Source organism: Engraulis encrasicolus, chromosome 21 (genome assembly GCF_034702125.1).
Source record: "Engraulis encrasicolus isolate BLACKSEA-1 chromosome 21, IST_EnEncr_1.0, whole genome shotgun sequence".
Taxonomy (NCBI): Eukaryota; Metazoa; Chordata; class Actinopteri; order Clupeiformes; family Engraulidae; genus Engraulis; species Engraulis encrasicolus.
The window spans coordinates 26,491,648-26,507,730 of NC_085877.1; the positions used below are offsets into that span (position 1 = coordinate 26,491,648).

General features: G+C 44.4%; 1 protein-coding gene across 1 annotated transcript in view; it reads left to right on the forward strand.

The window, feature by feature from the left end:
• The window catches only part of rgs12a (regulator of G protein signaling 12a), a 103,068-nt gene that overhangs the window by 5,002 nt on the left and 81,983 nt on the right, over positions 1-16,083 (forward strand). The window contains exon 4 of the mRNA XM_063186484.1: positions 8,338-8,439. Within this exon, the coding sequence (XP_063042554.1) occupies positions 8,338-8,439 (102 nt within the window). The remainder of the gene's footprint in view (positions 1-8,337; positions 8,440-16,083) is intronic.

A 16,083-nucleotide genomic window follows, 5' to 3' on the forward strand; every position in this document is an offset into this window, starting at 1 on the left:
GACGACCTAAGCGGAGAAGCGGAGAATAAACCTCAATGATGAAAATGCATGCTCCACGCTGACTTGGGTCACGGGGAACGCTATGATGGACATTGTGAGTTTGTGCATATTTAAAGCGGCCATGGATGCCCAATAACGTCGAACATTCTTGGTGCGCTTTACACGCGCTTCTCTGCAATGTCTTACAATTATGCAATGGAAACTTTGCCCTTTTGTATGACAGTGGTTTCTCTTATTTAAGATGTGGAGTGGAGACTTTGTAGTCCACAGCTCTCTCTCCATTCAGTCAGACAATGTCTGATGTCACACAGGACGTGAACCTCATCCTTCATGGTAACATGCGCAGGAAAATAATTATTATTTTTTTAATTTGAGGAACGTTATTAACCGGTATTAACCGGTTACCATTATTTTTAAATAAGTGTTCCTGTTCCAGAACATAAAAAATAATAACGTTTCCGGTTTCGTTTCTGTTCCCTGTAAAATACCAAAAGTTCCCGGTTTTCGTTTTCGTTCCTTGAACCGGTTCAAAGCCCTGCCTCTAACTTCACTTTGCCATCCTCCATGAATTTTAATCAGACAGTTATAATCAGAGCCTCTAATTTCTAGCCTGCTGGCTAATCAAATGAGCAAAGTGGGGTTAAAGAATAAAAAAAAACACTTTTTTGAGGAGTTATATAGTTTAACCGTCCACACAGCATAACATTGCTTGGGTGGTGCCTTATAGCCTGATGATCATCGACTTTCAAATTTTGATTCAATGCCGCCGAATGTTTTGCGTTACTAGGAGAGTGTAGCCTGGCTAGGTGCCTTAGTGCTTCGAGCCTGCCACTGAATGGCTCCAGTCATTGAAAGCAGCATGCCAACAGCGTGCATTAGAGCACAGGAAATGCCATCTATATTTTCACCCCTGTGAGACTCAGTTCTCTACCTTGTGGCAAAGGTTATGTTCACAAGGTCAGATCATTAGCAGCTCTTTTCTTTCATAATGACAAACTTATTAACAGGCTTAAAGTTACTTTATTTAGACATTACGTGGCCTTTAAAAAAGTGTAAGTACTAGGCACAAGGCAGGCTTATGAAATGTCTTTGGCGTGGGCGGCGTGGTATTAACCCCCCCAGGCTCCCAGTATGGCCTTTTTGGATAAGCTCCAGACAGAAACGCCATTTGCTTAATTAGCCCGAAGGCTCAACGTTAGTAGTAGTAGTAGTGTAATAGCTGCTACACGCGTTATTACCAACGAACTGTTGGAGTCTTTCTCACATTTGCAGATGTTATCAGATGTGTGGTAGGTAAATTACACAAAGTGATTGTTTTTAATGTGGTTTGGCCATAGTGTGGACGCAAGTTAATTTCTTTGCCCTTATTATTATAAAAAAAGAAACGGCCACGTAGGGAATAACAAGAAAACTGCACACTGCTGTGCTTTTCGTGTTGCATTGCATTTTGCAGTTAAGTGCAGCACTTGTTTTTGCTGTTTTTTTCTGCAGTTTTTTTTTTTCGCATCCAAATTATTGCATAATACTGCTCTAACGCTACACTAATGCTGTAGTTTACAGCGATGATACTGTGGTATACAGCAGTGGGCTACAGAAGTTTTTAAAAAAAGACGGCATAGGTACTGCAGTTTAACGCTTTCAGTTTTCTGATTTCAACTTTCTGCATTTGCTTATGCATGTTGAGGTGTAATTTTGGACCATTGGCACTATTCGTCACTTATAATTAAACACCTAGAGAGTGCAATTTAATACTCAATAGTGCTGATCCCATCCTATGATCCGAAGTGTGGAATGAACACTGCGATATGTACTGCGTGAGCTTGAGCATGGCTAGTTTCCTTGCTCTAGTCTCGTGGCTGCCGGGCAGATTTAACTTAGAGATCCTCATTTGCTAATGACCTTCGCACTCCAGTCCCACCCCAGACATAACAGACGACAGATGGCCTCATGCCCTGCTCTCCTTTTAACCCTTTGAGGAGTAAGGAGTATTTTTCCCCCCAGCCCTTCTCGAATTGGAAACACTTTATTTGATGTAGTGGTCGACTCTACACATGTGTCATGTATCCGTCATAAAAATGGCATGGCAGGAAGCTGTCAGGACAATTAATGACACATTATTGATGTTTATGACTGTTTGTCCTAATGGGTCATTTGGGGTTTTTTTTTGGAATGTCATGACACACAAACAATGTCAAGTAGTCATTCCAAAAATGCACTACTCATATATCAATCAAATATCGATAATGTGCCATTAATGTCCCTGTTATGTGCATAGCATTCCTATGGTGGTAGCTTAACTCCCTCATGTTGATCACATCAATGAAGTGTTACTCTAGAGTCTACTACAACATCCTACAGCTCACATAAAAGCAAAGCATTTGTTACAAAATCCTCCATAGAATTAGTCACTTAGTGACAACAAAAAACGTAAGTTATAATCCTGTATGTGATATAATTTTAGGCTACTCCTCTAAGGGTTATTCCAATGCTGTAATTCCTTGCTTGTTTCAGCAGAGGGCACTGTTGCCCAGAGATGGCCAACAACAAGTGGAAGTTCCCCTGCCGTTTAACCACGACAACTGCAGGCTGTCTTGCTTTATTTGGTCTATGTGCTGTGTTACCTAGCAACCTGCAAGCTTCTAATTATGGTGGTGTGGGGAGGTGGATACAGAGAGAGAGAGAGAGAGAGAGAGAGAGAGAGAGAGAGAGAGAGAGAGAGAGAGAGAGAGAGAGAGAGAGAGAGAGAGAGAGAGAGAGAGAAAGTCAAAAGATGAAGAAAAACACAGAAGTTAGTTGCCTTTGATAGAGAGGGGGGGCAGAGAGACAGAGAGAGATTCAAAGAGACAGAAGTAGAAAGCAGTTGCAGATTCTGCCTTTGTAAAACTGTGCTAACTCATTGATGTGCCTCCGCAGCCTTTTAAGGGAGTTTGTCCTCCCTGTGATCCTGAAAGAGGTTGCTTTTTGTAGGCCTCTGTTTCAGACTAGGCTAGACGCCTCAGGGTTTTACTGGGACAGTCCCGATTCGGAAGGGAGTTGTGTGTCCCGTCTCTTCACAAAAGTCCCTCAAGACACTGAATCAAACGATTGATATGTTTGCAATAGAGCAGCACGGAGTTGCGTCACTGACATCTAGATTGAATATCTGGATTAGGGCATGTGCGTGATAACGTGGAGCAATTTTTTTTTACAGACCTGTAGCCTACCACTTGCCATATTCAAGCGCAATTGCCATTAAACTGTCCCGGTTACACAGCAATTGTCATTCTCAATTGTACATTTTTCAGTTTACATTACACTTAGCTGATGCTTTCATATCCAAATCGACTTACAGTTATTTACAGGGTATATTGGTCACAGTCCGTGGAGCAATGTGGGGTTAGGTGCCTTGCTCAAGGGCATGTCAGCCATGAATGGAGGTGTAGGGAGGATGGCTAAGGGTGGGATTTGAACTTGAAATCCTCTGATCTTATGTCAACCTCCCTAACCACTAGGCCATGGCTGCCCCATGGCTGTAATGTTGCCAGTTCAATGCAGCTTCCAGTAATTAGAGTCGGCGAAGCACCAACCAAAGCAATAGTGTTTGCCTTGGTGGTGGTACAAATGTCCTGGTTGTCGATCCCAGTTTCGGGAAATCTGATCGCCCTGTTATCGTTTCTTTCAAGAGTTTCATACAGTTTTGTGTTTACCATCCAAAAACAATGTTAAATGATGAAAATGCCGATGACTTGGCACATTGTGCCCCCCCTGCCAACTCTGAAATCAAACTTTCATCCGTGGTGTCTTGTTTTGTGATTGATTGTCAGCTTGGGTACTCTTAATGAGATGTTTTGCTGTTTGGCTGTTTTCTAGATGTTTCTGTTGTTTTTGTGGTGTGGGAGAAGGATGAAGTAAAAAAAGCACCCTTACTTCCTCAACAATGAAAGGCTTTCTTGGCACTGCGTTGGCTTGGTTATGCCGCCCATGAGAAAGTGGTTTTGACTGATGTACACGCGGTATAATTTGCAGTGTAGGACCAATGCTATCAGTGTTAAGTTTTTCTCTTTAAGTGTTAAATTCACTCTGGAGGATGTACTGTGTAGGGGGAGAGCAATTGTCTCAATGCCAGTCTTCTCTGAAGAGAGTGTTTTTGGCTGTTGTACACACAGTAGATTTTATAGTGTAACTGTAATTTAACAATTAAAGACATGGATCAATGCTATCAGTGTTGAATTTGACTCTCAAGTGTTGAGTTAGCACTACACACTGTAGTGTGTAGGGGGAGAGAAGTCACCATGCCAGGCTTCTCTGGAGACTTTTAGTTTATTTTGTACAGCGTTGGAGTGGGTGGTGTCATGGTCTCTTTCATATATGACTTCCCTTCTCTCATCCTCTCGCTCTCTTTCTCTCTTTCTCTCTCTCTCTCTCTCTCTCTCTCTCTCTCTCTCTCTCTCTCTCTCTCTCTCTCTCTCTCTCTCTGTCTCTCTCCCTTTCTGTCTCCCTCTCTCTGTCTCTCCCCCCTCCTTCTCTCTCTGTCAGGCTCTCTTTTTCACATGTCTTCCCTTCTCTCGTTCTCTCATTCTCTCTCTCTCTCTCTCTCTCTCTCTCTCTCTCTCTCTCTCTCCTGTATCTATCTCTTTTTATCTCTGCACAAAACAGATTATAGCTTGCATGATGGGCCAGGGAAAGGTCTGTCTCTGTCTGTGTGTGTGTGTGTGTGTGTGTGTGTGTGTGTGTGTGTGTTTGGTGTGGAGGGAGAGGGAGAGGGAAGAGGGGACGAGGCTTTTGGACAGACAGGAAGAGGGATGAAAATGACAGGGTTGTGCCGCCCGGCGCGATACGGCCATAATTACCAGCAGTACTTTCATCCCCCCTCTCTCCTCCTCTCTTTCAGACGCTAAGTGTGCAGGCTGATGCTTTTTTCTTCTTTTTTTTCTATCTGGCTGTGCCTCAATACCAAATGTGGTAGTGGTGCAAGTGTCCTTTCAACGCTGGAAAATGTTTCACTTTATTTTGGTAGAGATGTGATGTAGGCATGAATTGTTTCTTGCCCTTTGAGAAATGAAAACATTTGCTAGATAAAGAGAAGGGTCTCCCGCAGCACTTCACAGCTTTATAGTTACTGTAAGGCGGGCACCTTGGCAACAAATATCGACCACCTTCACTAGGTCCTCTGCAAAGAAAAATATTCTGTACTGTGAATGCAATTTCTAAAATACCTTATGAACATCATGTAAGATGTTTATTTTCAGTGTCACTTGTTTCTGATACCAGCTAACCCTCCACCCACAAATGTTCTGCGGGCAACACTCTCTCAGTAAGGAAAAAAGTGAAGTTCCTGAGGAATTTAACCTCCATGAGAGTTTTAGAATTTTATAGAAAGAACAATGAAATGTTTTCAATGTACCTTTCTCTGTCTGTGATGGCACTCCGCCAAGGGTTAATAGACATTCTAAAATGGAACTCTGAAAGCACAGCCGCGGCTTCTAGAGTGTTGATGCCAGTGTTCTACAGCAGGCTTCTGAGCGGCGCTAAACTGCCCATGTTGACGAGACTGAAGGGTGGCAGTGACCCCAGAGTGCAGTGGTGGGCGAGCGGACGAGTAGGCAGATATCCAGAGATGGATGGCAGGACAGGGGTCGCAGTGGTGACGCAGATAGTCAGTGTGTGTGTGTGTGTGTGTGTGTGTGTGTGTGAGAGAGAGAGACAGAGAGAGACAGAAAAAGAGACAGAGAATTAGAAAAAAAAGAAGAGCCAGAATGTTGTGCATGTGTGTCAGTTTGGGAGTTTGTGTGTGCGCGTGCGTGTGTGTGTGTGTGTGTGTGTGTGTGTGTGTGTGTGTGTGTGTGTGTGTGTGTGTGTGTGTGTGTGCGCGCGCATGTGTGCGCATGTGCGTGTGTGTGTGGGGGGGGAGGTAGATCAGGGAGGAGTGGGTGGGGGTGGGGGTCTCATGAGAGATAGACTGCTGGTGACCCCTGCTGTTGTTCACCGCTGTGCCCCCTCACACGCGCCACCAAACGCCGCCCCCCTCCCCCCCATCCCCCTTCGGTCCGCCACGATCAAATTAGCTCCTGCTGATTCATTTAACTGCGGCTGTCTGCATCCAGAGACAAACGCACACACACACTCATACACACACACGGGTAAAGACAGAGACAGAGTCACCCGCCCACACACAGACAGAGAGATTACAGAGAGAGATGCAAGAGAAACACACAGAAAAGATCTGTATGAAATCACTTTGACATGTTTGGTGCTTGTTGATGGTTGTCATTCATATGTCTGTCTATACACAGCCACAGCACTTTGAAGAAAAGAAAAGTGAGAATTTTGCATTCATAGTTACAGTATATATACCGGTACACACACATACATATTCGTACATGTTTAGTGATTCCCTTCTACTATTTTGTTAATTTTACTTCACAGATCGTTAAACCTAGAACTGGCATTTTAGATTTGTAAATGTTATTGCCTCGACATCACAAATTTTTCGTCTGTTTTGTGTGCAATCTGATTTTTTTGGGGCCATATTCTTCGCAAGAACCGTTCTCTGTTTCAGCGGTCACAATGGTTCTTGTAAAGACATTAGGTTGTCAGCTTGACACCTTGACAGTTTGAAGCAGATGTCTCTTTTTTCCCTCATGCAGTGCCGTTTGTCAACAAACGCAGCAAAATGAATTAGGCAGTTATGTCCAGATGGCTTGGACAATGACAATGGCATTGACAATGACTCAGGCATAAGCTTGTACTAAGTCACATGTCAGCATGTAGTTACATACATGGCAATTTTGGGGGTGCAATCACAATAGATTCACAAATGTCCCCGGAAGCACTTTGTTTTACACGTAGACCCAAAAGCCTTACATATGGCTCCGTGTAGCTTTAAAACTCCATGTGATGATGAGTGTTTAGCAGGCTTAGTTTAGCCATCAAAAAGACAAAAAAAGACGATAGAAATGCCCACCACAATAATGCTTAAATAACAATACACCTTTAAGTACTTGAAAATGCCCTCAAAAACAGTGACCCTCTGATGAAGACGGAAGTCATACCGTCGAAACATGTCAGGTAAAAGATAAAACCTTTACATGTCTGAAGTAAAAGAGAACCTTAAGAGTGGCCCTCAAAAAACAGTTCTTCTCATGACTTTCTCATAACGCTGTGCTAACCATATAATAAGCGTGAGCCTAAGTGTTTAACTGCCGTTGTTTAAGTATCAAGTGTGCACCTTATTTAACCCTGTGCTCCCTCAGGCCTGCCTTGTTTACATTCCTGCTGGCACTCGCAGTAGGCAGTAGGGCCTGGCTGGCTGATAGCCAGGGCTGTACTAGGGGAGAAATAGGGCCCGGGCAGTTTTGGCTTAAAGGGGCCCTTCATAATTAGCGGCACACCCCACACCCCACACCCTAGTGGGCCCCTATTTTCAGAAATATAAAAATAAGTGGGTGCAGGGCCCACTGGGAAATGCCCGCTATGTCAATTGGCCAGTCCAGCCCCCTGTTGATGGCTGATCATTAGCACGCAGGCTAATTAGCCTGGCCCCGCGGCATAGCGCAGCGCACCACAGGGAGGGATGGAATGTAAACAACAGGAGTGTAAACACACTCTTGATACAGGAACTTAAAGACTACATAGTGCATGCCCAGTATATCGACTGCCAACACATTTATATTGAATTCTTCATTTCACGTTTGGTCATTTTTTCTGTGAAATTTGTCTTTGTAATAGCCACTACGTATATAATGTGACACTATAAACATTATGACAAAGGCCCATAATTTGTTATGAAGTGCCACACATGCATGAATCTAAATAACAGGATTCTTAACAGATTCTTCATACAGGAATTAAAATGTAAAGACTGGATATTGACTGCAGATACTTTTCTATTTTGATGTTTCTATGTAGTCCCTATTTTTTAAAAATATTTTTGGTAATGGTAGTTTGTCTTTGTAATAATACACTGTTGTGTAGTAACTTATTTGTCACACCATGTTTGAATTTCATATCGACAGACTGCAGTGTGTGTATTAATAGTGAATACTAATTGTAACCATTATTGAACTTTATTGAGGCATTGTGACCATTTCCAAATGTGTTTCTCATACAGTTGAAGCCAGATGAATTCAGGCATCAAATAACCTGTCTCCTAACAGACCATGAAAAGAAAGTAAAGGTCCGCAACACTGTTAAATGCTCCCAAATATTTAATGGCACAACGTTTCGGACTAACCGTCCTTCATCAAAGTGCAACGAGCAAGTGCAAGTGCACCTGTACCACTGATGTGCGCGCATTCTTTGACTTTCCTGATCTCCTAACAGACCATAACAACTCTCTTTTTTCCCTCACCCACACAGAGCTCCCGGTTCTGGGGTATCAGCCGGGCGAGATGTTCCATGCGCCGGCCCTCCGCCCACCCCAAGCGCCTCAGCCTGGCCCGATCTCTGGATGACCTGGAGGTAAGGAGACATCATGTCTTCTATGTTTAACCCTTTGCGTGTGTGTGTGTTTGTGTGAGTGTGTGTGTGAGTGTGTGTCAGGGCTTGACACTGGCACCTGCCAACCGGCCAAATGCTGGTAAAACTTGGCTGTGGCTAGTAACGATTTCAGTCTCACCAGCCACTTTGACTGGTAACTTATTCTTTGGTGTGACAAAGTACAGTAGTTGCATTAGTTGTTTGTATTTAAATGCAAGAATATTCAAAAGAAAAAAATGGACAATAAAACTCTGGCTAGCGGAAAGGCTGAATGGCTAGTGACTCAGGAAAACCACTAGCCACATTGGCCGGTGAGCAAAAAAAGTTAACGTCAAACCCTGGTGTGTGTGTGTGTGTGTGTGTGTGTGTGTGTGTGTGTGTGTGTGTGTGTGTGTGTGTGTGTGTGTGTGTGTGTGTGTCTGTCTGTGTGTGTGTGTGTGTCTCTATCTGTGTGTGTTTGTGCGTGTGTTCGTGCGCGCGCGCACGCGTGTGTGTGTGTGTGTGCATGTGTGTGTGGTCTTGTGTATGTGTGTCTTGTCGCAACGTTGTATATCGCAATGCATTTGGCATACGCTTTCATCCCAAGCGACTTACGATCGTATGTGGTGTCACGATTGTGTGTGTGTAGTACGCACTTCTGTGTGTGTGCTGTGTGTGCTGTTTGCCATGCATGTGTGTGCTCTTCTGTGTGTTTACACTTCTTTCCGGAGAAATTAGTCAATGTGTGTGCGTGTGTGCGTGTGTGTGCCCCCTCTTCCGTGTGCTTGAGTGATTTAAGCTGGTTTTAAGTGTGTGTGTCATATGTTATGCTATCTAGGGCCACTATTTATAGGCTTTACATCTTGGCCTCTCTCTCACACACACCTGGGGTCTCGCTCCTCGCAGCACTGTGACCTCATTGTCTATAATCTATCTCACACCCCCTCATCTTGCTCTTCACCTCTCTCCTTCCTCTCCCTCGCTCCTCCTCTTGCCATCCATCGCTTGTTTATACCTCCCCCTCTTCTTGCCCCCCCTCCCTCTGTCTTTTTTTACCCCCCTCTCTCATCTTACCCTCCATCTCATTCCTCTTCTATCCTTCCCTCTCCCTTCTTCTTGACTTCCCTCTGTTCTTTCACATGTTTTCTTGCCCTCTGTTTCTATTCTTCTCTCGCTCTCATCCCCCTCCTCTTCCCGTCTTTCGCTCCTCCTCACCTGCTCTCCTTGTGCTATCCTGCCTTATTAACCTCATCCTGTCCTCTCTCTGTCTCTCGCTCTCTGTCGCTCTCTCTCTCTTTCTTTCAGTGTCTTTTTCTTGTTTCGGTCTCTTCTCTCTTCTCTCGCTATGATATTTTTCTCAAGCACTCCCCCCTTCCATTTCTCTCTGTTTCTCTTTCAGTGTTGTTATCTCACTCGCCTTTCTTTTTCTTTCACACTTATGGATTTTCTCTCTCCATTCTAACACACTCTGCGTGCATTCCAATATGCAACCTTGTGTCCTCCACTTTGGCTTGTGGCCTCCCGTTTCGCTGATGTCCCGCCTCCATGGAGAAAACAATTGCGTTTCCCCGCTGTCAGCATAGCCACAAGCATTTTTGGGAGACTATTCTTCATTCACCATCCAGTTTGCAAATGAGAAAATTACTTTACAATTGAGCTTTTGCGAGATATTGAAATACAATGCTGATGTCAGTGATGTCATCACGACGTATTACTTCCTGGTACGAGGCCACAAGCAGAAGTGGAGGACGCAAGGTCGCATATTGGAATGCATCCTGTTTCTTAGCACATCTCTTTTCCTCTCACTGCTTTGTTGCTGTGTGTCTGAAAGCATATGTTTGAGCTTTACTTAGCTGTGTGGTTTTACACATGATTTGTTTGGCTCGACTCATCTCATTTGCACTGCCTAAGGAGAGTGTTTGAAGGGGATATGTGTGTTTGGGGGTGTGCATATATTTGAATGTCTGTGTGTGTGTGTGTGTGTGTGTGTGTGTGTGTGTGTGTGTGTGTGTGTGTGTGTGTGTGTGTGTGTGTGAGAGAGAGAGAGTGTGTGTGTGTGTGTGTGTGTGTGTGTGTGTGTGTGTGTGTGTGTGTGTGTGTGTGTGTGTGTGTGTGTGTGTGTGTGTGTGTGTGTGTGTGTGTGTGTGTCTGTGTACTAACACCAGTCTACCTTTGTGAGGCCACTGCTATTAGAGCACACCCACATGCTGGGGCCCTCGCTCCATGTGGAGCCCAAATCCTGGACCCTACATGTTTTGTGTGTGTGTGTGTGTGTGTGTATGTGTGTGTGTATGTGTGTAGGTGTGTAGGTGTGTGTGTGCGCGTATGTGTGTAGGTGTGTGTGCAGTGTGTGTGTGCAGTGTTGGTGTGCATGTTGTGGAGGGTGGCGGGCGGCCTCACAGTGCAGCCTTTGTCCTGGACCCTGGAGCTAGAGTGGCAGTCCTGTAGGTTCCTCTCCCCTAATGAGCACAGGCAGTGAAAGATGAGAAGCAAAGCCAAGCCAGAGAGGGCCATATCTCAAACCACCTCATAGTGTGCAAAATCAAAAGTCTCCTGAAGTAAGCATGTGTTTTTACGCCATATTGATGTTCAAATAGATGGAGGGATAGCAAAAGCAGAAGGTTGATGGAAAGATGAGGAGCACCCAGCATCACAATCCTACCTCAGTGTCCCCATAAGTGAAAATATGTCTTAAATGGCATTATGGCAATCCCACCACAGTGTCCCCAGAAGAGAACATAATGTCTTTACTGGTGTTATAACTATTTACAGATGTGGCTGTTGGCTCTTAAAACAGCATATGCCATGCTTTCACATTTTCATAATGTGAAGTCTAGTACATATTTCAGCAATGTAACCCCTCAGCTGATTTAGGTATGCTGTTCTCTCCTCTGCTCCTCTGCTATCTCCTCCTTGCTCTTTAGCATTTGGTAGGGACAAGAACTTGATTGCAGTCAGTCAATGCACTCCACTTATATTGCTTAAAATCTAGAACGGAAAAAAAACACACACAGAATGGCACTGATCATTAATGCTCGTTCTTGACGCCCTCCACTTCACTTTTATGGCTTGATTTAGAAAGGACATAAAAATGTCCTCCACCGCCACACGGAACTCTGTTTTATTTCAGTGATTGCGGTGCACACACACAGAAAAAAAGTCAGAAAGAGAGAGCAAGCGTGAGAGAGATGTATAATTTACATAATATATACATATATAAAGCATTCTATTCTATTCTATTCTATTCTATTCTATTCTATTCTATTCTATTCTATTCTTTGTGTGGCTGTTTTGTGCTGCACTTACCTTCACACCTGTAGGCTGAACCTACATTCACAAACATTTTTTTTTTTTTTTGGGGGGAGGGTGTCCAAGAACATGGCATGGTTAAGTGATAAACCTGGCTAAGTTAACCTATAGGACACACTACCAATAGATAGTAGAAGTGAACTAATAGAGAACCTGGTGTACTACTGAGCCAGGTTCTTGGAATATAGTATCCCTCTGTTCCTATAAGCTAGCTTGAGTTCCCCAAAGTTAACTTAACCTGGTTTACAACTGAGCCAGGTTCTTGGTCCCCCACCTCCTTCGGGTTCCCTGTGCACGGTGCGAGGTTAATTTAACCTGGTTTACTACTGAGCCAGGTTCCTGGAATAACCCCGCTTTCTAGGAAGTCTTCTGTCTTGGGTTCCATGTGACCGGTCAAGGGTCATGGCCAATGGCGGGCTGCCAGGAATGTGATGCGTGTGCCACGCTCACGCCACGCCACTCGCCATCAACTGCCACATTTCACACACACACACTTTATTCTTTTCACGCACACACTTTACGCTCAGCTCCATTAGCATCCTCACACACAGACAAACACTTGCAGTTGCACACTTGTGTTGTCATGCATGTGCACACAAAATAGACAGATCCGTATACACTTGTGTAGACACACATATGCACCCCCCCACACACACACACACAGACTAACATATTTTGAGACATCCACCCACTCAAACAATAATTCATACAGTACACACAAACACTAAACAGGCAAATACACAGACAAAACATGCACCAACACCCTTACAGTCACACAATGACCACTGTGGTCTCCGAGGAACTGTTTGGCTGTTGTTTTGCATGTTCAGAATGACATCACTCAAAACTGGGACAGTTTCTGTCCGCAGAGAACAGACGCAATTCACTAAAGACAGGCGAGGCACGTCCCCCAACACCACAGAGAAGCCACTGGGACCAGTCAGTGGGTTTTCATGGTGCATTTTTGAGGAGACGTTGCTGTCCCTAATGCGATGTGAAGTCATTTTAGCAGCCTTAAATATAACGTTTCCAAGATTGTCGGAGTGGTTGCATCGACTTGCTACAGGATGTACAGAAGTGAACAGCAATTTTTGGATAGAACGGAACCGACCAAAGTGGCCAGATCGACGGAAGTTATGTCCGTCATTTATGGCGGGTCTACAAATTGAGCATCAAATGTGAATGGGAACTGGCAATGAGAACTGGCCTACCAGAGTGAATTTCAGACGATACAATCAGTTATGGTAATGTTATGGTAATTAGAACTGATGTGGTTTACTGTAACCAATTCAGATGTTTATATCTTCAACTCTGAAAGGCCAGAGCTGTGTGTTAAAACCACCCTAAGACTGAATAAAGCGAATCCACTACTTCAGCAGTTTCGGCTACGCACTCGCTTTGGTTGCTTCTGGTGCACACCCACAGTTAGCATTCTGATTGAAAAACACCTACGGAATCTTCCTTTATTGCATCACTTCCTGTCTGGTATATTTCGGCCAGTGAGATGAGGTTTCGCAGATGGGTCAGTTTTCCACACGCAGCTAAAATATCTCAGCGGAAATATCTTTAGCAACGTTCCTAGAGTTTAAGTGACATTGGGTTAGGAAGGAAGGAAAGAGTGCTATTTAGCGAGGTCTTGTCCATTTCCAAAAACACACAGAGATGTAAGCGGAAGGAAAAGTGAGCTCTCTAGACACGCACACACACACAAACACCTACGTACAGTATATACCGGTACTCACAATAAAGTGTGTTGGAGTCATCGCCAAGTATGCACCTATGCACGCACGCACACATTTGTACGTACACGTACACGCATGCACGCACACAAACACACACATGCACATACTCACGTGCGCGCACACACACACACACACACACACACACACACACACACACACACACACACACACACGCGCGCGCGCACGCGCAAAAGTGAATCTGTGTGAGCATGTCTTTAGTGGCCGTGCAGGAGGGTCAGTGAGGTTTTGAAGAGGAAATGCATAAGAAGCAGAGGTTTCCTCTCTGTGCTCTCATTTACTCTCCTCATCTCCTCCCTCTCACTCCCCCTTTCTCCCCCTCTCTCTCTCTCTCTCTCTCTCTCTCTCCCTTTCTCTCATTTTTTCTTCTCTCCCATTTCTTTCCTCATTTTGTCTTTCTCTTTTTCCCCTCTCTCTTACTTTTCTTCTCTTTTCTTCATTTTCTTCTCTTGATTTATTTTCTCATTTTCTCCACTCGTTTTTTTCCTCTTATGAATGTATTCTCCTATTTTCTCTCTTTCCCCTCTCTCCCCTTCTCTCTTCATCCCTCTCTTGATTTTCTTCTTGTTTTCCCTTTTCTTCACTCCTTTTCCCCCCTTCTTCTTCTCCTCCCTCGTTCTCTCTCTCTCTCTCTCTCTCTCTCTCTCTCTCTCTCTCTCTCTCTCTCTACCTCTATCTCTCTCTCTCTCTCTCTCTCTCTCTCTCTCTCTCTCTCTCTCTCTGCCTGGAGTCTGACTCACTGGGCGGGCTGCCATCTCTCTGTGGTCAGGCGTCTGGCCGGACAGCACTGCATTGTGGCTTCATGTCTTTTCATTTTTTAAACATATTTTATTTTTCTTTCCTCTTTTTTAGTTCGCTCCTTTTTCTCTTTTTTTCCCTTTTAGTCTTTTTATTCTCATCTTTCGTTTGTCCGCTTCTTTTGTGGTCTCTTTTTTGGTCTTGCTTCTCGTCTTATACCTTTTTCATTGTTTTTCTTTCTTTATTCCTTCGTCCTTTCTTTCTTTCTTTCTTTCTGTCTTTCTTTCTTCCTATCTGTCTTTCTTTCTTTCTTTCTTTCTTTCTTTCTTTCTTTCTTTCTTTCTTTCTTTCTTTCTGCCCCCTGTGTCACTGGTGTGGCTACTACGGCCCTGACTGTATGCTGGACTTTGTACTGCCGTATAGCTGAGGTCAAGCATGCACAGGAAAAGAAAGAAAGAAGGGGGAAAAAAGAAGAATTGAAAAAGGAAAAAAGGAAGTGGTTTGGTGAGCTTGAAGGCACACTGGGGGATAGACAGAGAGACCAAATTAGAAAGAATGAAATGAGAGAGAGAGAGAGAGGGAGAGAGAGAGAGAGAGAGAGAGAGGGAGAGAGAGAGAGAGAGAGAGAAGGTGGATGGGGGCTGTGTCAGAATGGAAATAGAAAGAGAAAAAGACCTGCGGAAGCGACGGAAGGAGATGAAAGCGAGGGAGGAGGAGAGGGACATCACCAAGAGAAGAAACGAGATAGAGGGACAAAGTATGTCCGGAAGGAGGTAAAGCAAGAAATAACAAGATTGAGACAAAAATAAGCAATGAAACCAGTGCAGATAGATGGTGATGTAGTGTCCAATCAGAAGAAAGAGTGATACAAGGAGAGGGAGTGAGAAAGAGAGGTGAGACGGAGGAGTTTTTGGAGAGTGGGTGGTAGGAAAATAAAGAAAGAGAGAGGGGGGAAGAAAGAGAGGGAGTGAGAGCAGAAATCAGTGCGGTTATTTTCTGCTCTTTTGCCAAATCCTGTGGTAATAACTCTATGAAGCAAGTCATGTCGAACTGCAAACCAATGGACTGCAACTTTGGAGGGTAAGAACAGAGTAGAGTAGAGTGAAAGGTGTGTTTTCTTTTGTTTTGTTTTCTTTCTTATTCCCTCGTTCTCGTTCTCTCTCTCTCTCTCTCTCTCTCTCTCTCTCTCTCTCTCTCTCTCTCTCTCTCTCTCTCTCTCTCTCTCTCTCGTTCATGGTAATACCCTACATCGCACGGTTCACTGTGCGGGTATCCATTTCAAACAACAACCCTGCCAAAGGCTAGCCACCACCTCCACGTTTACATCTAGGCACTGCTAACTCGCACGCTCAAATGTACACACACACACACACACACACACACACACACACACACACACACACACTAGCCCCACATTTACTGTACATCTAGACCCTGCAAGCTCACACACACAAGCGCGTGCACACACACACACACACACACACACACACACACACACACACACACACACACACACACACACACACACACACACACACACGCACACACACACACACACACACACACACACACACACACACAAGCGCATTTTAGCCCCACTTTTCCATCTTGGCCCAGTTCCCCCAATGTAAGAACCTTCCCCACCCTGTCATGCAGTTCCACATAAGTCTCCTAATTCTGAATAGTCGCGCACATATACAATCGTACTGCACACACATACAGTCCTTTGAAAAACACCATAGCCACACAACTTACTAACAGCCACACACAAACACGGACGCATGCACTATGCACGCACGCAGACACACACACACACACACACACACACACACACACACAC